Below are 24,349 nucleotides of genomic sequence, written 5' to 3' on the forward strand. Positions count from 1 at the left end.
ATAAGGATTGACAAATGTTTGTGATTCAAATAAACTTTATTGACTTTTCGTCCAGATGTCAAAGGGCATGCAAATACAGGCTTCTGAATCAGAAATTTATCTTTTTTTTTTCCTCCATTTGGTTCTATTTTCTTAGAAAACTACGTGCACCTTAAGTAATCAATTCTGCAGCGTACAAACCACAAAAATACCAGTTTTACATTATCAAATACTGCACATAGAAAACATTTACAAAGCACAGGTATAAAATTACAGCTCCCTTTTTCCTCTTTATAAGCATCCTCTCATCAGACGGTCTGCTATGCTTTGCCCTTTAAAACTTACTCTGTGAACGCTCCACTGTGGAAAGGTTAAGGCCGGTTAAGAAAAGACAACCGCTCATCTACCAACACCAGCAATCCAATTTAACTGGGCTGAATGTTTTGTTTTATTTCACCAGATTCTTCCATCCGTCTTCAGATTTGATTCCACTGCATCCATTTACTACGTGTGCTTGGGAGTATCACTGTGGTCCATTAAATCACGTCATAGATTTACCTCAGTTTTGGACGTTACAAATGTGCTTTGCTGGGCTTGATAAGATGAAGGTTGTCTTGATAGTGGGGAGGGGAGCTACAGTGGCCTTAATATAGTTTGACAGACAGCTAAAAGGACAGAATGGCTACTCAGGAGACTTGTGCTGTGATTACCGACATTTATAGACACGGATGAAGACGAACTAGCATATTCAGCAGCAAAAACTCCAATCAGCGTCTGTTTTGCTCTCGTTGACAGCTGCTACATTGGCAAACAGACATTTGGAATGCATGCTTCATTAGAGAAAGAAAGTCAATTAAAAATTTTAAAAATAAAAATGTGTTGCTCATGGGGGCTATTGTCAAATAGCAGTTATTCACAATGCATCTCATGCTCTGTCGAGTCTAAATTGCTTCTAGTGCTTGTGAATGTGATCTGACTTTTTATCATATTTGTCGTGGTGGCGGGCTGACGCAGAGTCAGCCTGAGGTTGCTACGACCTAATGAGTGAGAAAGAGGCCGAGGCCAAAGGTGAAGGCCTCAGCAACAGGCTACAGCCAATAGTTATTGCCAGAAGAGAAGGTGGAAAGCTAAGTCCATGCTACTTTAAGATACAGCTTTTTTTTTTTTGCATCTCAGTGATTTCCCTATGACATTGTACTGGGTCTAATTGACTCTCTCATCACGTGTCATTATCATAATCATCATAATCATACCATCGTAAAGATTAAATACAAGAAAATCATCAGAGTAACCATGCGGCGAACGTTTTCGAGTTCAAAGTACAAAAATCATAAACAATTCCATCAGCCTGGTAGATAAAATCGAGTTAATCGGTACAGGAGGGGAATAGCAATCCTTCAGCTTGAAAGTCATCGTGGCGATTTCAATAAATAAAAAAGCATTTCGCCAGACAGAATTCATGCTTTGTTTCAACCACAGAGCTGTTCTTTTTAAAATGAACACACAAAGAATAAGACATACAGTATACAGCACGGTAAAAGTCGGGGCTGCCCGAACCAACTCGGGCGAGGTCCCTGGAAAGTCTTCAAAGAGACGGTATAGCAAACAAGATGACAAAAAAATTACACTCAGTCCTGGTGTAAGGATTAAGAAATACATTCATAAAACTATACATATACACATATATAACTTCGGTACAATATTTTCAAGCAAAATACATTTGTCAAAACTTTCAGTTGTGTGCTACAATAGTGAAGCAATGTCTCCTACACAAAATAAGGCCATTGTAAAATGAACAAGCCCTCATTTTCGCGAAAATCTCAAGGCAGGTTTTTGCCTCTCTGACTCTCTCTCCTCCTTCTCTGAATAATACCGCTCTCCTTACAAAAATAAAATACATTTCCAACGTAGCACTCAAGAGACGAATCAGGTCGATTGAAGATACGTATAAAAAGTTTTGCACACGATAAAAGTTGGGTGGTGGATTTTACAGGGAAGCAAGCAAGAGTATGAGTTTACATTCCAAAGCATCCTCAGCCTTTACATTCACACCTCAGCTGAGCCAGAAACTGCCTAACCCAAGCTAACACTATATTTACCCGTCTGTGTATCAAGCTCTACATGCTCCAAACTGCCAAAGTGTCTTTAATGGACACTCTGATTAATCCAACAAGTCAGCGACCTGCTTACACGCAGCTACCTTCACGTTAACTCTGCCCTGCCATTATTAACCCTGCTGCTTGTGAGGCTTCTACCTCTCCTTACGCAACCTTAAAACAGTAGTGTTGAAATAAATCAAATGTGATGAGACAATGCATGTTGATCATGTAATACTACAGTCAGTTTGTTCTAATCTAAGGTCAATGCAATGACGAGAGGTGCTAATGTTCAAATCTGAAAACCCTGATCTTTAAAAGCTCCTCGCTGTGGTCCACCACTTGAGTTTACACCGATCAGCCACAACCACTGACAGATGAAGTGAATAACATCCATTATTTTTGGTACAATGCAATGTTCTGCTGGCAAACCTTGGGCCCTGGCATTCATGTAGAAACCACTTGATGCGCTCCACCCACCCGAACATCGTTGCAGACCAAGTACCAACCCTCGTGGCAATGACACTCTCCGAAGACGATGGCCCCCCAGCCGGACAATGCCCCGTGCTACACCCCAAAAACTGTTCAGGAATGTGACAAAGAGCTCAAGGTGTTGACCTGGCCTCCAAAGTTCCCATATCCCAATCCAATCGAGCATCTGTGGGACGTGCTGATACCCCACCTCATAACCCAAAGGACTCAAAGGATCCTCTGCCAACGCCCTGGTGCCAGACACCACAGGGCACTCCCAGAGATCCTGTGTCCATGTCTCGACAAGTCAGGGCCAAGTCTGAACCATGGAGGCCCCACCGTGGTTTAGTGGTGTCTCTGCTGTACCAGCGTGTACCACGAATACTCATGCAAGTTGGTATCTGAGGAATTCGGAGGCCAGGTCGATGTCTTGAGCATTGTCCTGCTGTGGAGGGGGCCACCGCCATTGCTCGGGGGTGTGCTTGGTCTGCAACGGTGTTTGGGTGGGTGGAGCACGTCAAGTGGTATCCACATGAATGCCAGAACCAAAGGTTTGTCAGCAGAACAATGCATTGGAACAAAATGCTCAATGTTATTCACCTCACCTGTCAGTGGTTTTAATGTTCTGGCTGATCGGTGTATGAGTGGCTTTTTAATAAATATCTACACATTTAAATCTTTCTCTCACTCACATCTATCTGATAGTTATTATGCATCACACAGTACAATAAATGGATCTCATTTAAAGACACACACCCACACTACACTTCTAATAAAGGCAATGTTTCAACTTTTCCTTTTGGTTGCAGGAATTAAAAGATTTGGACAAATTTGGCATATGCTCTCTGCAGAAACACTCCTTACAGAATAATTTTACATCTCTTTGCATTGTCTCTTTTTCTGCTTTCAATCATTAGAACTCTTAATGTTTAGGGCTACTCAACGTACAGCAAAGGGACATATAGGGTCTTATATAAGCTTCAAAGTGGCAGCATTTTTAAAGAGTCTACTAAGGACTAAACATTATTATATAGGATGTTCTTTTAGATATTCTTTATATTCTTTCCATTTCTCTGTCATCAACCAAGCTTTCTTGTCCACACAAAAGGTGCGCACTGAAGAGAATGTGTGCAAATACCAAGAGTATAAGTCCTTATTTTTACATCATGCCAGCTGTCCACAAAAATAGATAGATACAAATTAACAAGGTACATAAAATCACTTCATATACATGACCATACAGTTACAGATCCAGCAAGGAATAGCTCCAAAAAGGTAAAAAGAAATTGGAACCCAGACCTTGATGGTTCTTCGGGGAAAGGATTGTATACACGATGGGAGGGTCAAGAAAATGACCATCATCCTTCACCCCCCAACCCAAAAAAGATTCAAGAATGCCAGAGATCCCTTTATCCAAAGTTCAAAGAGCGCTGAAATGTGAATTCTGTTGGTCTGAGGTGCTGACGAGACAAAGTGCCTCGGAGTTTCCCTTTTTGCCGAAAGATGAAGAGAGGCGTGAGCTACACAGTTCTTAGCAGACGACACAACATATGGCGGTGATAAAACCAAATGTGAGCTCGTAAACACGCACACGCTTTTAATAGCCTATAACTTGAGACTGTCATCTCTGCTAACAACACTACTAAAACATGACTCTGGTGTGTTTATCCGTACACAAGGTTGGACGTTGGTCCCAAGACAGACAGATTTGAAAACACTCTGAACCACTGAAGAGAATGATGAAACTTTCATCTTAAAGAAAACAGTAAACACCAGTAGCTCAGTTTGCCCTGCTGCTCCTCTGCCATCAGTGAAGACTCAACCATTGCACATTTTACCTGAACAGCTGACAGGTCAGTTTTACCTTGTTTTGTGTTTTTAAATGCAAAATAATATGCTTTAAATGCAAAGAAAAAAGTGATGTTGGTAACTGTGCAAGTTAAACATTAAAGGTATAGTACGCAGGAATTGTCAGTTGATGTTTTGGAATGAGCTCGCTGTATTTGTGGTTTGTTTTTTTGCTGTGTCTGCAGTTTTTGTAGCTTCCTCCTCACGGTATGGCACCTGGTCACTACCTTTTTATAAAGTCTTAAAGGGAAATTTCGGTTTATTTCAACCTGTCTCCTATCGTCCTAAATTTGTTTCAAGTGACTAGTGACATAAAAATAATAGTTAGCATGTTAGCCGTTAGCCTAAATACAGCCGGGGTGCATAGTAGCGTCAGACCTGTTAAAACGTAAGTGAACGGGCATACTTCAAGTGCAAAGTTAGTCCACTAAACAAGCTTTTTTTCCACAAAGACCGCCTCATATCGTTAGGATAAATGTCAGAGAACATATAGAAAACGACATGTAAACGTGTTGTCTTACCTTACCGGTGTGCTGCCATGTTTGTTTACCATTTAGCTCTGCTTTCCAAAGCGCGGCCGAAATATCGCGAGAACAAGCAGCGATCTCATACCGTGCCTGAAATCTCGCGAGAACAAGCAGCAACAGCTGGAAGGCAGAACCGGACAGTAGCCTGAAAAGTTCATTCATTTATTTTATGAAAGATTTATAGAATAATGGCTGACTTTTTGCCAGACTTCGACTTTGTGGAGGAGGAATTTGATTTTGCAGAGTTTGATGGCCGCCCTTATTTATTTGAGCCAGAATACACTGACGAAGAGCTTCGTGAAATTGAAGAACGGAGGAGGAGAGAGAGAGAGGCGCAACAGGTAGAGGACGAGAGAGGAGGAATGGCTGCTGCAAGGCTGCGTAGCTCTGGAGATTGGTGGTGTACCTGTGAATGCTGTGCCCCAGTGCCCACAGAAGAGGAATGCCTCTGTTGCAAGGAATGGGACCGGTTGCAGCCTTATTTTCAAGGTCTGGATGTGACCGAGGACGAGACACCTCCACCTGGAGTAGTATCCAGCTGGGCTTTATCTAGAGCTCGCGAGATTTCAGGCACGGTATGAGATCGCTGCTTGTTCTCGCGATATTTCGGCCGCGCTTTGGAAAGCAGAGCTAAATGGTAAACAAACATGGCAGCACACCGGTAAGGTAAGACAACACGTTTACATGTCGTTTTCTATATGTTCTCTGACATTTATCCTAACGATATGAGGCGGTCTTTGTGGAAAAAAAGCTTGTTTAGTGGACTAACTTTGCACTTGAAGGTTGCCCGTTCACTTACGTTTTAACAGGTCTGACGCTACTATGCGCCCCGGCTGTATCTAGGCTAATGGCTAACATGCTAACTATTATTTCTATGTCACTAGTCACTTGAAACAAATTTAGGACGATAGGAGACAGGTTGAAATAAACCAAAATTTCCCTTTAACCTCACCTGTGCGCTGTGCCCAACAATGTCCTGAACAAAGCAAAATAATAAGAATATAAGGAAACAGAGGCAGAAATACAGCGCATCGCACTTCTAGTCGTTCATGTGATAATCGAAAGGAATTATTAGGGAAATTCCTGCATAGAATACCTTTAACGAAAACATTTTGTTTTTTATTTAAAGAAGAAACTTTAAATATATAAAATGCACAAGAATTTTCTTTATATATAATTATATATAATTATGGACACATGTCTTTATCCTTCAAGACATGCGTTTTCAAGAGTGAAATGTACCTATTTACACAAAACTGTGTTTTTTAAGAGCTTATGTTGTAAAAGATTGAAGCTTTTTGCAAATAATTTACGATCACGATTGCTCAGATGTCGAAAATCAGTGGCAGAACTGACCTGTTTCAGCTGTCCTTCACACTGGAGTTACATTTCCATGCTGGCACTCGATTAAAAGACTAGATTTGACCAAATAAAAAATAAAAAAAATAAACAGGTGGTCGACCTCTGCATGTTTGTGATTCATAAACATAACACACATATTACAGTAAAGTGCTATCTTAAACACAATGATGCTGCCTGACAGGATATATGATGAGGAGCATGTTGCACCTGAAACTACCGTACATGGCAGGTTCACAATCGACCTGCTAGAAAAGTAACACTGGCGTAATATAGTCAGATATCAAAAAGAAGAACTCATTTGGAATACGTGTTTACAACATTTACAACAGGTTTAGTTACAGTCAGTCTGACGCAGAGGGGTGACCCAAGAGAAAGTAGGAGGGTTAAAGTTGGTACCAGCTGTGTGTGTGTTTGCATGTGAGACACAGGCAAACTTCCAGCCCCCCTTTATAAATCAGGAAGAAATAAAATGACATCGAAACAGGGAAATCAACAGGAAGTCTGGGTGCTGGTATACAGAGAGAGAAAGAGTGTGACTGTGGCACCCCCTGCATGTGGAACACAAGAGCCCCAGACTGGAGCCGAACACATATCCCAGACTGCCTTTGTGCTGCGTGCCCTGTGTGGTGCAACAGTCTTTTACTGTAAAACATGAAGGCAGGATCAGAAACTTTGTTCATCAGTGAATGGGTAGCTGGCTGACTAATTTGTTCTCTTCTTCTGCAGATGGCGATGATAGCGCTCCCCCCGTCACCCATCATTCTCCCTAACTCAGTGCAGTGCTGTTTTGCAAAATAAAGTGGCGCTATACTCGTGTTACATTGGTCGAGGCAAGCGAAATAAAAAAATCGAAGCACTCCAAAATGTCTCTACAAGGGTTGCAAGCAAACATGCAGAATGCAGCCGATACATACATAAACACAAATAAGTATTTAACTATCTATTTATATATATATGTATATCTATATATAAACTCTGCCCTGTGAAAATTATAGAATAGCAGTGCTGCTACCTCACATAATAGCCATTATGTGAACATCCAAGCCTGTTGCCCAGGTGTGTTTGTGTTTGGCCTGCTGTTCTCAGCCCGTGTGTGTAGAGTGTATCTTCTTTTTTTGCATTACATCTAAGTCATTGACTCTGCTACATATCCATACTTAATATTGTATACTAGTTCACCTACGACCTATAGCAATAAGAACAACAATAACAATTGCTTTGGTTTTAAAAAATAAAGTTTTTTTTCTTAGTTTGGCATAGAGAGTTTAGAAACTGGCATCGGGATGGCCCTGGGATGAGTCGTGCCACGGATATCTGGTACCTTGGAATGCAGAATATGGCACCCGGCAGATCGCTGTGTCATGGTAGGAGATGTCGAAATGGGATGGCGAGAAATGCTACATGTTCTGGTAACGTAAGTCTACTTCAAGTTGGATTTGCTCGCGGTTTTCTCAACTAAAATACTGATCAGTGTGTGAGAGTATGGACGTAGTGTCAGTGTGTGTATTCATGTGGATGAGATCGGGTATTTGCACCTGTATGTCAAATGTGTCTACCTGCATCTATCTGTGTGTATGTGTATGTGTGTGTATGCCTACCTGTCTTGCACTTCTAATACAGTCGTTGTGTATATACAGTACGTGTGTCCGTGTCTGCATGACTCTGCCTGTGCCCGTGCATGTGCGTGTCTACTGGGTGTCTAGGTGCACGAGGGGCTGGTGGCGCTCTCCAGGGAGGACTGGGAGAGGCGTCTGGTGAGGGGTCCGATGCTGGGATCTGCCAGAGAGGAGGTAGGGAACAGCTTGTACCAGCCGCTGACTGTGGCAGACAGGTCCAAGTCCTCAAGAAGGATCTGGGCCATTCCCATGAAGCACTTGTGGTCCATACGCCCGTAATCCCCCCACACGATTACCTACAGAGAGGCCCAGAATAAATTATACATATAACACTAAGATATGGTTTGTTTAATTATTTATTGTTTGCCAATGTTAGAAAAGGTTCTAAGAGGTTTCTTTTTTGTGTGTCAACTGGTTTGAAGTGAGTTTGATCACATGCTTATGGCACCAGTCAGGACTCAGTAACATTTGAATCATCAGTGCAGTCTCTTTTCTAGTTATCAATTATAAATACAATATCTGATTACCAAAGTGATTATTTGTACATCAATTACTCACCCAGAGTTGCGTCAAATTTGTGAAGAGAACTTTGTTATTTTTGCATGATCATAAGTGCTATATCGTAGGCAACTGGACTTGTTTGCGTTTCTTGAAGACGTTTCACCTCTCATCTGAGGCCATGTTTACAGGAAAGCAATCCGCTGAAAACTGAATTGTTTCTCATTTTTGTTTTGAAAAAAGTTCCGCGTTCAGACGATAACGTTTTGATAACAATTGTCGTGCACACGGATTCACAAAAATGACCAAAACCGCTGTAGTACACATGCCAGGCCAGTAGTTGGCGGTGTGACTTTGTAATCAAACAACACGCGCTTCCTTCTACAGAGCGGTGACATATAAACAAACAAAACGGCGACCACACGAACGTTTGACTGGACGGACGACAAGGTGGAGTTGCTACAGTAAATCTACACTTTACTGGAGAAGTGTTGATAAATTCAACAGGGTGAGCAGCACATGGAGAAGTGTTGATAAATTCAACAGGGTGAGCAGCACAAACTGAGCTCAGGAGTCCGCCATTGTTTTTGTGATGGTCGATTTTCTGACTGGAATGCACATGTGTAAAAAGTCTCAGTTTTCAGAGGAACTGCATATTGCAAGTTTACATGACAACGGAGACAGTGCTGTTTCCAAAAAATTGCAATCTGGAACCGGTTTTCAAAATGTTGCGTTTTCAGGCACCCAAAATGTCGCTGTCGTGTAAACGATTGGCCAAAACGCAACTAACGTTTACCGTTTTCGGTTGAAATCATTGTCATATAAACAGGACCTAAGAAGCTTCCTCAGTTCTTACTGACTGGTTCGGAGTCGCAGGCTTTAAACTCTGTGTGAGTGTGAACCCTTACAGAATTGTTGAGGTCACATGTGAGTCGTGAAGAATCCAAAAGCGGAGTTAATCGCTGATAAATTTAAGTTACAGGGCTCCATGTTAAACAATGGCAAAACCACATTGAAACAATCATTTACAAACTCTCACACAACTCCTGCAGTAAAATCCAAGTCTCATTTATCCAGTCGTATGCTCAGTGCTTCCCAACCAGACAGCGCTTTCAAGCCAGACTCCATTGACAAAAACAGTAATTTTACCAGTGTTCAGTGGGGTAAAATGTATGTTTTTTTTAATGGAGTCTGGCTTTGAAGAGAGCACACTTTCACTTATACCTCAGCTTTAAATGGTAAGGTTTTGTGTTAAACGCACACCCCTTTGACTTCACTTGATTAAGAATTTTCTCTAGTTTTGTATTCTTCGTTTAAATTCAACGTAACATGGGGTGAGTAACTGGTATACAAATGGTCATTTGTGGGGTGAAGTATTCCTGTCATAAACAATACATTAGGATGTTTTCTTATCTTTGATTGTTGCTTACTTTGTCACAAATCTTAAATGTAATGATAAATAAATACCTTCTCATACCTAACTTCCTGTAGGCATTAAAATGTTCTTGCTGAGTGCACCTTGTTTTTAGGGACAAATATAAAATGTTCCGATTCCTTTTATTTAAAGACTACACTCGGGCAGAAAAACACAAATTCACTAATGAAAAAGCCAAGTCCATGTCATGGGACATTTTACTATAAAGTGAGTGACAACGCCACTGTTTCACGAATTTCTAGAAATCTTTTAACAGGTGCGAAAACATATTTTAATGCCTGATAATAATTGCCACAACAGAAGGATTCAATCGTGTTATGTGTATTGTGTATAGAAATGTTCAGAAGGAATAAAAAAATGTTGAAGAAATGAAGGAAGGAAGGCAGAGAAATCTCATACCTGTAGGACTTTGCCCTGAGGACTCTCATCAAACAACAGAGCCTGCTGGTAGGTGGGGTCCAGATTCTTCTTCACGACTTTGGTTTTCTTCTTGGCCAGGCACACGCCATTCTCCAGCAAATACACCTTCACGTAAGTCGCTGCATTCAAAGCGACAACATACAACACAGTGAAACTCCTACACAAGCGTACAGCTCGGACAAAGGGTCAAAGCCAATTGAATTTTAATGCAGCGGGTGAAGTCAGTTCAGAGTACCTGGTATGTTCTTGGAGCCTGGTTTTGGGATCAACCCTCTGGCCTGGTTGACCTCCACCTCCAGCTGCCCTCCTCTGTCTACCATGCCTACATAGACATCCCCTGTAGAGGACAAACAATTCATCTATAGCAACCCAATAATCAGAACCAACTGAGGCTGTAATAGCCAATATCTACCTGCAGAGGGCGACACAGTGCTGTGAGTCTGTCTTTACAACCAGGTATGGTGGAGCTCTGCTCTGTTGTTTTTCACAAGCAATGACCTTTGCATGAAAGATTCATACCTCATGCAAGAATAACCTCATCCGTGCTGAGTGAATACACGAGTATTGTGCAGTATTCCTAGATGCTGCTGTGCATCTAACAGTTTGTGTGTTAGTATATGGCTGCATTTTTGATTCTCTGTCATCCTGCAGTCCAACATTAGATCCTCACATATTACAGCTTTAGTTATCTATGATTGTGTGATTGATGATACATTAAAAGTGATGCTGTTTTGCCGTTGTTATACACACTTAAATCTTGCTTCTACATGAGTGCAAAGAATCACATGAAATCACAATGGGAATCTAGATGAGAATGAGATGGACTGAACAGGAAAAGATGGCGCTGTTGGTCGACTTCACTCTTGACTTACCCATGGGGGGTGTAGCTAGTGTTTGCCGGCCTACGATCTGAGCGGGGCCTAGTCCATCCAGGAAGTCACTGAACTGGCTCTCAGGCCCCAGGCGTGTGGTAGGGAAGACAAACCTGAGCGAGAAGAAACAGAATAACGATAAAACGGATGGATACTGAACGTGCACAGATGGGTGGATGACTTGCGGTTCGGATACTCACGTTCCGTCGGAGCTGTTTGAGTTGGTGCTGCCGTCAGTTGAGTCCTTGCTGCCCTGCCGTGTCACCCGGTTCCTCATTTCCACGGCGATGCCGGTCTCTGTGCTCCGCCGGATGGTGCTGCGAAGCTTCTTCGTCCCACCATCTGAAAAACAGAGGTCAAAGCTCCTGGTTTAAGTGCCCTTACTTCAGCAGGATTATCCTCTAAGCGTAATAATCAGAGGAAGTCTGTCTGATAAGTAAGTCAGGTATTACACAGGGCCAGTATCTACATGAGGGATGTTCTTCCTGTACATTTAGGCGCAAATACGATAAGATCTGAACCCTACATATCTTGTTCTGCAGATAAAAGTAGATGTTTCCTCAGGCGAGAGGTTCTCATACTGTTCCGTGAATGCTTTCTTTGGTACAGAGTTTTTAAAAACACACCTAAAACAGAGCAAAGATGGATGTGTCTGTCAAACATTTTAAGTCTGCGAGATAAGCTGTACAGGGAAATATCCACTACGTTTGCTTTTTTAAAACGTCTCACCAGAAATAAGGAAAATTCAGTGTAGCCTTGAGAACACCCATCTCTCCACTATTTATTTTGAAACAAGTTCACTCAAGCAAGAAGGCAATCTCACCTAAATTCCACTGGGACGTCCCTGCGCTATTGGAAAATCTCTCCACTTCGCAGGTATTACTACAGCCCATTTTAAACACGTAAAGCCCATTTCACAATGGCTGTTGAGCAGGGGGGCAATAAGCTTCAAAGGGGGACTCCTGAGCCTGACTTGCAAGGTAGAAACACACACAAATTGGCAGCTTGAGCAATGTTGCGAGCGGTGGCGTAGAGAGAAAGTCAGGAGGCTGAGCTGAGAGGGGGGAGAGGCGAAGGTATTTAGGCTTTACAGCTCTGCTGACGCTAGGAGAACAGGAGCGAGCTGGCAAGCTGCTAACCCCACAAGAAGCTTTCAGGGCATCATCCCCTGTAATGACACACTGTATCTCTGTGTGACTTGACATGCTGAGTTCAAAGTACTAAGGCACAGTCGATGTGATTTGGGTTCAGGATGTGACATGTAAGGTTGCACACTCGTGCAGTTTTGGCAGACAGACCTTCCCTTATCCCTGCCATCACTCCTATATTTTGTTTCCACTATTCTTCTTGCAACATTACCCAGAGTTCCCAGGGTCCAAAGAGGCACTGCAGGCTCACTGATGCACCTCAGGGCAACAAAGACACAAACACACACTGAGGTACTGACATATTTTTAAGTTAAAGTTATCATCGCAGTAATTTTTCAAGCAAAAGTGCCAAATATTCTCTTTTATTAATTTAATTATAACAAGAGTTAATTAATACTTCCTGACATTTTATATTCCAAAAAACTGAATTGATTGTTCAAGAAAATACTAATCAGATTAAAGGAAATGTATGAAAATAATACTAAGTTGCAGCCCTAATGAGTGCATTTATCACAGGAATCATGAATTACATTTGTATATACACACACTGAGTATGTGCATTGCAAGAGGATGCAAATTGGTATTTGGAGTTAAAACATTAGGGTCTGCAGAAATCTGTAAAAGGCAAAAAAAAAAAAAATACATCCTCCTCCTGCAGCTCTCCTCTCTCTGTCCTAAGCCCCTCCCACTAGATGACCATGGACATAATTTGTTCAACCCCTCCTTGCCCCTTTATCTCTTGCTCTCTGTTTATCAGACCTAAAATGAGAGTTAGCTAGTTAGCCACTCCATGGTCCCTCTGCCTCACTCCCAGCCACTGTGGACTGCTTCGTTGGGAGGAAAGTGGGCAGCAGCTCTGGAGATGGACTTTTGGTCGGCAACTGTGGTGGCTTGCAGGTTTGCGCTAGCTGGATCTGTGGTGCTGCGGCTGCTGGCCCGGCCTCCTCCTGGAGAGGTAGTACAAGGCTTTCCCACACATTCATTTATTTTTCAGTGGCCCGGCATGATTAAAACTTCTGCCGCCACAAAGAAATTGTCTTTTTTTGAAGCTGGACCGTTCATTAAAAGCACTACTGTTGAAGAGCAGAGCACACTCGAGGCACAGACAGAGCAGAAGACTGCTAGGCGCATTGAAGCTGAACTTTACTGTTCATTCTGCTGGGTCTAAAAGTTTGCATTCACTCACAGCAGCTGCTCCTCTCATCTACCAATCGGATCTGATCAGCTTTGAATGGATCGACAGACCAATCATCCACCCCACAAGTCACAAACTGTTGCTGAGGAAAACAGAAATGGTGGAGCTCCGCCTGTGCTGCGTTCAGGGACCCACAAGAATCTCTGAATTTAGAGACACAGAATGATACAAAAGGACACACAGGCTGCTGTCGGTGTCCGTTGTCCACCCCTGGAGTCAGCTACTGCCATACACGCACTCTTAATCTATGGGAAACACTGTGGTCTGTCGTGGCGGGGAGTGAGGCGAAGGACACATTATAATTCAAGACTCTAGCTAACATTAGTGACATAAACGTGAACTTAATGCCAGAGTTGTGAGTTTTTGGCTCCGGTTAGCAGAAGGTTAAAGTATTGGCAACATTTTCTCTTCATCCCTTTATTGTCAGACTGTCTTTTAGACTGTCTCTGACTGAATCAGGCTTTCACTGAAGGGACGTGCAAACGTATCTGCATTTGTAAAACAGACAATGGGGACGACCTCTCTCTGAAATGGTCTTTGATTGTTCAAAGTCTCCGGTCATGGGGTAAATTTTGTTGAATTACAATATGCTCAAAGTTTGTTGTGGGATTTTTGCCCAGTGACGCCTAAATAAAACGGCCTACCCCAGCTGTAAAGGCTGAAGCTGATAGTAGGAGGGAAGAAGATGTAAAACAAAAGAGACAAATAAAAAGAAACACTTTCATTTTCCGCGACATCTACAACTGTAAACAATAAAACAATATAAAAACTTCAAATTCCCCAAACTGTTTAACACAATAATCTACAGAGACGCACACACACATTCACACACAAGTGCATGCTGACACTAGATAGCACTAGTGTCTGTGTATTTACACCTCTGTACAACATTTACACTCTCACACACACAGTGTCTGCACGTGAGCAGTCGGGGCAACACGGTGACAGTTTACTCAAACAAGGGGATGAGAAAGCTGCTGTGAGTCGTCGTGTCGGCAAAGCTTGCTTTATAAAGACCTCTACAAAGTCTCCGACTTATTTCCCAGGACTTCCTTTTGACAGGAGCTTTCTATGCTGCCACATTTTTTGAAGTCCTGCAGTAGGGGTTTAAGTTCTTGCAAATGTTTTAAAGCTTTTACAGACGCCTCTAACTTTTCTCCTTCAATGTGTTAATTTGGGGATAAATCACTGGTTAACAAAGCAATAACAAGAAAAGCAGACTAACTTCCTGTGTTTTATTGCTGCACCCGTGCAGCTCATTATGACTGCAGTTGCTGTAGAAACTCGCACATCTCTCCTCTGTAGGAGAACAGATAGATGAATGGTGCAGTCACCAAAGGAGACTTTTAACAAGCGCTTGCTTATTGTTGCCAGTTAAGCGCACACCCAGGTACAGCCGTCCCACTTCATTAGACTAAGCAACTCCAAGCTCATTAAGCATCCTCGCCGTGCCCATCTCATCTCTATGACAACCGCAGACACCCCGCATCATCACCATCACTACAGAGATAAACAGATAGCAAACAAAGCCACTTGATGAGACTTTGGGGGGCTGAAAGGAGGAGATTTAACACAAGAGGAGCGAGGGCTTTGAGAGGGGGATCAAGATTGAAACAGAAGAGAGAGGACAAATAGATGCAAGCGTCGAGGAGAAACGGGTGAAGAGGAAGATGAGAATGATGGGGTCCCACGGGTGCAGAAATGAGGAGAGGGGTGCTGCCTTCTGCCGCCTTCTATTTATAACCCTGTAGTCAAGAGTATTTCTAACACACAGTGCATGTGTGTGTGTTTGAGAGAAAGAGTGTGTATGTTTGCAGCATCACACCCAGACAAACTCCATGCTCTCCTGCTGCCATGACAACCTCCGCCCTCGGATCTGGACCCAGACAATGCCACCTGAGACAAATGGCGCCATGGCGACAGGCTCGTCTCCGGTCTCCTTTTTTTAGTATTTTATAAATTTAATTTCTCGAGGCAACATGTCACCAAACTCCTGCACTTTTGACTGAAACACAAACTAACACCATCACTGCAACAGTAACCTGAAACCCGTCTGGCTCGTTATTGAACCACACAGGCCCGCTGCTCAGGAAGAGTTACGGCTACAAGTATGTGTGATCTAAGTGTCATGATGGTTAAATGTGTTTATAATGATGGTGAATCTGTCACAATACTTTAAGAATGTGGGTCATCCCCCAACTGTGAACCCATCTTTGAGCTATCAAGTAGTTATTCATTTAACTTTATATCCACACTTGTTACTCATTTGTCCACCCCTCCTCTCTACACCTTGGTGTGAAGCAGTGATCTCTTCCTTCCTATTTAATCCCCTCCTCCTCGTCTGCGCTTTCCCTCCATTCGTTTCCATGGCAATGCCGTCTGCATTGCACCAAGAGCCCCGGCTGGTGTGTTCGCTCATAAGCCTTTCCCCTCTCTCTGTGTCTTTACTCGCTCGTATTGTCCTCTCCATGAGTCTCCTTAATCAGCCACCACTTCTCTTTCTCTCCCTGCCTTCAAATCCAATTTCCAATCACCCTTTCTTTCATTTATTAAAGCTCTTTGTTAGCTTGCTGTCATTTTTTTGTTATCCTTGCTCCCCCCTTTTCCTATACATACCCGCTAACATGCACTGATCCTTTGTTTGCTTTATGTGCATTCCCAAATCACTCTTTCTTATAGTTCTGGCCGCAGTCCGTCTTTGTCACACAACTTCTGTCTCTTCTCCCAGTCCATCCCATCTAAATTATTCAGTGTATTTCCTCCTCTCCCTCTGCTGAACTAACTTTGTTATACAGTGTTAACATCAAATGCACACACATCCTGGAAGGAGTAATTAGAGGTGGTTTGACATATATGCCGTTTGAGCAGCTAAAATAACAACATTACATAAGCTGTTGTGCTTTACCGTGCCAGAGGAGGGGGGGTTCTTGTTCTTTGTGCGCTACAAGGCTATTAAAAGTGTCTCCTGTTGGCTTCACTATGATGAGCAATACCTCAGTCCCTGAAGACACTCTCATGACTCTCACAGAAATGTGAGGGGAGCGATCACACACACAAAACTTTCGTTGCATGTCTAAAAACCTGCGGCATTCTTTGAAACTACTTATGCGAGCCACATGTTTGATAGTCATGATAAGACAAGATCAAGTGACAGAGAGGAAGATTAGGATGAGAGGAGGACAGAAGTGATCAGGATGGAAAGAATTAATAGCTTCAGTGGAGAGAATTAATAGGGGAGGGGAATAAAGAAAGGTGGGATTACTGAAAACGCCAACAATGCAGAAAAGAGCCACACACTGCGAGTGCACGCACACTTGCACATGATACACAGCTTCTGTGTGCGTGCGTGCGCGCTCAGTAGATCATTAAAGCTGCTCTGACATTTGGAGAGAACACTGATGAAGCCTTTCTCATTATATGCTGTAATATAGAATGCTGTTTTTAGACTCCCTGGCTGCGCTGACATGCCTATTGGATGCACCGGTGACGGCAACGATCCACCATGCATAGCAACAGTAACCAGGCATGAGTGTTGGAGATGAAAGATCTGTTGTGGTTATCTTTACCGCTGGACGCCTGCTAAATTTGGACAAAAGGAGGATTCAAGGTAGAAGAAGTAGGACAACGGCTTATAAATCAGTGATTCAGAGCCGTATCCACATATCATACAGTTACATAAGAGCATAGCCTGTGATTCAGTGATTCACTGTGTATACAGATAGATAGATAGACAGATAGAGATAGGTAGAGTATAACTATATGTATAGCATAACTATAGAATTATAGTATAAAAATAGATACTAAACTTCTCTACAATAATCTTGCAAAGCATCATGTAACTTTAAACAGATTATAGCACTTTATATGGCAGGTACAAGGAATTACATGCATCATATTTACAAATTAAAACTCATGCATATGGATTTTAACCCTCCAAGACGTTCCTGGTTAAAACACAATATAACCCTGTTAACCAACGAGTGTGACCAGCTGCTTTGCTCATCAACAGCCTGAGGAAACTCATTTATATTACAAATAGAAAGTAATGCCTCCAGTTCAGCTGGCAGGACATCACCTTTTACTAGGGATGCACCATTTTCAAAATTCTGGGCCAATACTGCTACAGATGTTTAAAATAACACTCTACTAATACTGATGTTTTTACATTGTTGTGTATTTTATATTTGTTATCTATTCCCCCTTTTGTGCCAGGGAAACAAAGACAACTACACTATAAAAAACTGTTCTAAAGTAATTAAGCCCTTTATTACACTATCTTTGAATTAGTACAAATTCAATCATACAAATTTACAAAACATACAAAATTTAATATCAACTTTCACATGAAAAATATCTTTAAACAATAATTTTTAAGATAAGATCACATTAAACACATCATGAGATCATTCTAATTTGTCTTCACTCAACTGTCATTTTTACTGAGTAGTACTTGAACGCATCATAATGCAACTCAGTGCAACCTCTGTCAGCACTTAGTCGTGGCCAATAGCTGCTTAAGCTGGATTTAAACCAACAGCGTAGGCCCTGTGTCGAGGTGTAGCCTACGCCGTAGCCTACGCCATAGTTTTCCAGCGTAGTTTGGTTTGGCTGAACACGTTTTTGCGGCTGCTTCTGTGCTACTACCTCGGCGTGGTGTCTTGTTAGATGAGTTCTCAAGTTTGTCGCGTTCCCACAATATTTCATGGCAGCGAGACAAAGCTTGCAAACGGCATTTTCTTTATCCAACTCGTTGCTTTTACTCCCCTTTTTGACTTGGAATCCAAAGTGTTTCCACGCGCTGCCTCTACTACAGCAATGTGCTGCGCCGCACAGCAGTGGCTCTTCCGCGTCATCTACCGGAGTGGAGGCGCGGAGGTCCTACTGTATTCACAGCGCATCTAAATTAAACATGAATCATTATTTTCATAAAAAATCGATATTAGGAGCTGAAAAATCGATAATATACTCGGCGGCCAAGTATCGCGATATATTGCCATATCAATACTTTTTCACACCCCTAGTGTGTGATTTATCCTGGTTTCATATGAGTAGATGAAAGTCCGCTAGCCATTAGGCTAATTTATGCAATTTCAAATGTCACAGGCTTATGCTAATAACGTTAGCATGTTGTATCACAGAACCGCCAGCTAGTGTTTTGGAGGTGTACCACACACACAGACACACCATCGTACAACTATAAATGCTCACCACAGAGTAGGCCGCGTGCATAGGTTTTGTCTAGAGCCAACAAATAAATCCTGCTTTAGAGCTAACGTTAACTAGCTCTTCTCCTGCCGGTTTTAACACAGATTTTTTGTCCACTATGTAGTATTATAAAGGAAACAATAAGGTGCGTCTTCCTTCGCAATGATCTTGAGTTTACTGTGTCCTTTGTCCCAAGGTGTCCCGGGGGAGATCTTTGTTTGTCCCAAATACATTCACTATTGTTGCTGGTGATGTGACGCCGGCTGCTACAAGCCAACTCGTCACACAACAGTGAAATCACAGAGCTTTCATTGTATTCCTTTTGTACCTGCTCATTAATCTAAGTTTGTGGCCATTCATCTTGAGCCCTGTTTTTTCCTTGTACAAAAATGATGTGACACAACAGAAAGCATCAACCCCTGCCATCTGTGAATGTCATCTTGTCTGCCGTTGACAGTAAACAAGGCAAATACTGGCCAATACCTCAGCACGTGATCAGTAAATCAGTGAATCCCTACTTTTTACACATAAAGGGGAAATTTGCCACCTTTTATGTGGATGTCCAATCAGTGATGATTGCAATTGAAGCAATAAATTCCTCAGTGTGTGCTATCAGGAGTGAGGATTAAAACTTCAATGCACAGTAACACACACACAGACTCCCCTGGCATCTGCTATGGTATCCAACAAAACCTGCCCATGCTGAAATCCATCACAGCTGAATGATTCAGTTTATGTTGGCATCGGAGGGCAGTTTGAGCACAGGCACCACCAGTCGGTGTTTACTTTCAGCAGCTCAGGTTCTGGATGGTCCCCACTGGCCATACTGTATGCTCTCGCAGACGCAGTTTCGGCCTCTCCAGTGCATTTCCTCTGCTGTACACTGGCTTGAAAAAATACAGTTGAATATCTGAGTCATCCACTATAAAATGTATCTTTGTCCATGACATCCTCTGCACTGTAAATCAAATATGACCAAACCACATCCATACAGTCCTGATGAAACAGGTTAACTAAGTTTTTGAGATGGAGCCAGCACGCGGTTAGCATAGCTTAGCATAAAGACTGTAACCAAAGGGAAACAGTTAGCCTGACTGCCGAAAGATAAAAAATATCAAGTACCAGCTCCTCCTTGTGGTGAAGAGGGAGCTGAGCTAGAAGGCAAATCTTTCGATGTACTGGTCCGTCTACGTCCCAACCCTCACCTATGGTCATGAGCTCTGGGTAGTGACCAAAAAAATGAGATCATGGATACAAGCGGCCAAAATGAGTTTCCTCCGTGGGGTGGCTGGGCTCAGCCTTAGAGATAGGGTGAGGAGCTCGGACATCAGGAGGGAGCTCGGAGTAGAGCCGCTGCTCCTTTGTGTTGAAAGGAGTCAGTTGAGGTGGTTCAGGCATCTGATCAGGATGTTCCTGGGCACCTCCAGATGGAGGTGTTTCAGGCACATCCCACTGGTAGGAGGCCCCAGGGCAGACCCAGAACACGCTGGAGGGATTACATGTCTCATCTGGCCTGGGAACACCTTTTCCCTCGTCTCAAATTAAATGTTTTTTGAATGAGTTATTGGTTTGATGCCTGTATTAAAGTCTGTGGTTAACACAAGCTTAAGCAACTTTCATGTTTTGTTCTGCGACATAAAATACGTCAATGAATACCCGACTCGGTTGCTAACAAGTGACTACATGAGGCTACAGGACGTAATCATGCCAAAAACAGCTTTAAAGCCTTGTTGTGTGAGTGATGTTAAAGTCATTCAACTGCAGTGAAGTTCATTCATTAGCTTTTTATGTCTACTGATTGCATGTACAAGTATCATAAACGTTTGTTTGCCACAAAGCTTATTTTCTGCAATAATCCAAAATTCAATGGGAAAATCTCATTGGATTTTGCTCATGTTATACTCTATGTGCTAATATAAAGTAATGCAAAGAGTTTAAGGAACCTTTTTATGTACTTATGTATGTGTGCAATCATGCGGCTGCGCTTTCTTCCCCGGCTGCCTTGTGTGTGTTTGTGCCCTTCTTAAAACCTTGCTCTCTAAAATGCAACCTTTATGGGACGCTGCCAGCAGTATACTTCTCTAAGACAGTTATTTAACTCTAACAGAGCATGCATAAACAAATAACTGTGGCGGAGAGTTAAGTGTAGCTTAGTATGCAAAGTGTTTGTCAGTCTTTAATGATAATGCATGGGAGTTAAACAAAACTAATCTGCTGTGTTATCTTTGTGTGTGTGCACTGTCAGTGTGTGTGAGAGTCACATAAACAGCTCAGGCAGGGACAGAAGCCAGGGAGTGGTCATCGCGAGGCGATTAGCCTTTCTCAGCACCACGTTGCATAGGAAATGATTTCTTGAAATCTAAAACCTTCATGTACGGCAGGATGTCTGTCAGTGAGTTAATATGCCACACGGGCTCCTGTCTAATGACAATTAATTACAATGAGGAAAAGAGTAATCTAATTCAGATGTAATTTCCTCTTGATTACTCAACCCGGCGGCTGATGGGCGAATGATGCAACATGGCTGAACGATTCAAATGAAAGAAGCAGATAAGAAGGAGCAGATGACATCAGATGGCTGGAAACTAACAAAAAGATTTTATATTTTACAAAATCTACCATTAAGCACTGAACATATTTTTCTGTTAACATAGCAGGCGAGACAAAGACAGCTCAGGATAATATCTGTGAAAAAAAAAAAAGTTAATCTCTGTCTTATTAAGTCAAAAATCGAAATCCTGCCACTGAGGTATTTCCATTTCCGTCTGATCTAATTTATCTATTTTTCAGGTAACTGTCGGCAGAATAATGAAGCCAATTACACTTTGCAAAAGAAAATTACACTTAGGTCAAGAGAATCCCCCAGACAAATCAACGCATATTGAGCAGAAGGGAAATTATCTGACCATCTTGGCAGATTTGTGCTCTCTGATTTAGGAGCAAATCACATTTCTAATTCTCAAAAACCAAACAACATCTCTTAGTCGATGCTTCCTGCAGTGCAGCAGCAGCCTCCCTGTGCCATGACACAGATTTAGAAACCAACGTGTATGTTTGCATTGGCTGAGAAAGAACTACAAGTGTGTGTGTGTGTGTGTGTGTGTTGCTCCTATGCACCAAAAGCAGCTCTCCAGTCCATCTTTTTTTTTTTACAGCACCATACGGCAGACGGCAGCAGGCTATGGTCTGAATATGTGTGTTTACAGCACTCTATGTCGAGAGGAGTGGTAATGACACCCTAATTATAGGTCTTTTACGCCCAGACATTCATACATAGGCTACACATACACACAACATGGTGACTCACCACACACTTTTGAGCTCTGTGACACACACTGCGACTTATTGCCTGTTAAAGCCTTGCAGGGGAGCCAATAAGTGCTCTTAGTCATTTTCGACGCGGGTTGCTAAAGCCGAGAGCTCTTACTCTATTAGCGCAGTTTGCCAGATCAGCTAAAAGCCCCCAACGTATGAGAAATGACACCTCAGCTGGCTCGGCTGTGTGAAAACCCTGACATGATGTAGTATAGGAAAAAAATGGCAATTCCATGAGCTCCGATGAAGCACAAGCTTTGAGTTGAGAGATGCATTACTGTTGAAGCTTATTTGTTTCTTTGCAGACAGTAATTTAAATAGGGATGAACTGTTTGTGAAATTCTTGGCCGATACCTATGTTTAAAATACAACCTTTAAACAACTTTTTCCACATAAAAAACATTCTTTAAATAACTTCTTCAAAGATTTATGATATCATAATTGCCTCTCTGTCTATTTTATATTGCTGTGAAAACAGTACGAAATCTCCTTCAAACAACTGTATTTATTCAAGATAAGATGTGAACACCTCATGATAACATTCTAATTTACCTTTGTCTAATAGCCTCCTCATTTTTATTGAAGAGACCTCATAATATAACTCAATGAAACATCGGTCAGCAGACAGCCGTCGTTAACTTGCTCTCCTGGCAATAACGTGCATACCCTGACGTCTCGATAATGAGTTTACTGTGTTCTTTTGTCCCAGTGGCATCCTGGGTAAGATCTCTGTTCATCCTAAACACTCTTTATTGTCCCCAGGATGCGGCGGTTAGTTTTGAGCCCTGCTTTTTAGCCTGCGCAAAACTGATGATACAACGAAAAAACACTGGTCACTGGCATCGTGAGTGCTAGGGGTGGAAATCACCATTTGATATAATCATGATACCGACGTCACGATACAATATTGTTGCGATTTTGAATTTGTTGCGATATGCCGAGTATTGCGATACAATACATCACAATATATTGCGATTTATTTCCTTTTTTCAACTGTAACTTTTGTCCCCAAAGGAAAACTTTGTCAACATCTGTTTTATCTAAAAAGATAACATTTTCAGTCTGTTTATCTCACTTCAACCATTTTTTTTCAGCAGCAAAATCTACCTAGTGGACCAACAAAGCAATTGATTATGTTATTCTAGTAGGCTACCTAAAGTTTAATTTGTATTTGTAACATTAATAATTCATTGGCACTGATGATACGATATTGCCTCACAAAAATATCGCAATACTATACTGTATGGAGTTTTCCTCCCACCCCTAACGAATGCTATCTTATTTACCAATAGGCCAACAAAAGTCAACAAGGCGAATATCAGCCGATAAAAATCTTTAAATTAAAGCCACAGTCAGAAGCAGGTTAGGTTTAGCTTAGCACACACACCAGGAGCAGGTGGAAACAGCTACAGTGGCTCTGTGCAAAGGTCAAAAAATATCTGCTAACCAGCATCTCGAAAGCTCACTGTTTAACATGTTATATTTCGTTTGTTACATACAAAAGCCACAGTGTAAAACAAAATGTGGTTTTGCGGGGAGTTCTGTTGTGGGGGATTCTATTTCTTGGCCAGGTGAAGAAAAGTAGGCTACATAAAATATGTGGATCTTGATCCTGGTGATGCAGAGACCACTCACATGTGGGGAACTATGCCTGGCAAGCTGACCGCTAACACGCTAGCCTTCTGGGACATGCTAGGGCTAGGACATAATTTCATTAATTGAGAGTTTTAATAAAGATGGGAACAAAATCTCTCGGCGGTAACGAGCTTGCTAATTGTTAATTAGTCGGAGTACAAATGGCAGTTCCTGCAACTTCTTTCAACTTTTCCTATCTGAAGCGCTGGTGTGGCCAGGCCTTTACTTTCTGAATTGTCTGCTGGTTGCCTGGCATCCTCACAGTGACAACCAGACTCCAGGAAGTCACCTCTTGAGCTTTGGAGGTGCTGGTAGGTGCATTTTGTTATGTTTGGACATAGCCTGGCTAACTGCCCCCCCCCCCCCCCCCCCCCCTTTCCACTCCATTTGCTAATTAATTAATCTATTTACTTGTTTATTTGACAAGAACGAATGCACAAGACATTGATTCACATGTAAAACACAAAGTAGATGCAATGCATGCAGGTGTCTAGCCATAGCTAATTTGCCATCTGTCCCTGGTTTGGCTTTTAGAATTAGTGCAGTGTAAGACTACTGAGCATGGAGTAATTCAATATAACACAACATATACAGCAGAATACCATCAAAGACTAAGTCAAAGAGGAGACTACAATAAGACCAGAGACAAAAAACAATCAACAATGACTATAAGAATGAGGTCTGTGTGTGTCCATGTCCGCACATGTATGTCCATGCATCATGCTTA

General features: G+C 42.2%; 1 protein-coding gene across 1 annotated transcript in view; it reads right to left on the reverse strand.

Annotated features, from left to right (window-relative positions):
- Positions 1-5,860: 5,860 nt before the first annotated feature.
- Positions 5,861-24,349, reverse strand: part of rims3 (regulating synaptic membrane exocytosis 3) — a 47,734-nt gene continuing 29,245 nt past the window's right edge. The window contains exons 3-7 of the mRNA XM_050034476.1: positions 11,325-11,466; positions 11,125-11,237; positions 10,488-10,589; positions 10,232-10,371; positions 5,861-8,195 (exon numbers count right to left, since the gene is read on the reverse strand). Of these exons, the coding sequence (XP_049890433.1) occupies positions 7,983-8,195; positions 10,232-10,371; positions 10,488-10,589; positions 11,125-11,237; positions 11,325-11,466 (710 nt within the window). The 3' untranslated portion in view covers positions 5,861-7,982. The remainder of the gene's footprint in view (positions 8,196-10,231; positions 10,372-10,487; positions 10,590-11,124; positions 11,238-11,324; positions 11,467-24,349) is intronic.

This window comes from Epinephelus moara, chromosome 22 (genome assembly GCF_006386435.1).
Source record: "Epinephelus moara isolate mb chromosome 22, YSFRI_EMoa_1.0, whole genome shotgun sequence".
Taxonomy (NCBI): Eukaryota; Metazoa; Chordata; class Actinopteri; order Perciformes; family Serranidae; genus Epinephelus; species Epinephelus moara.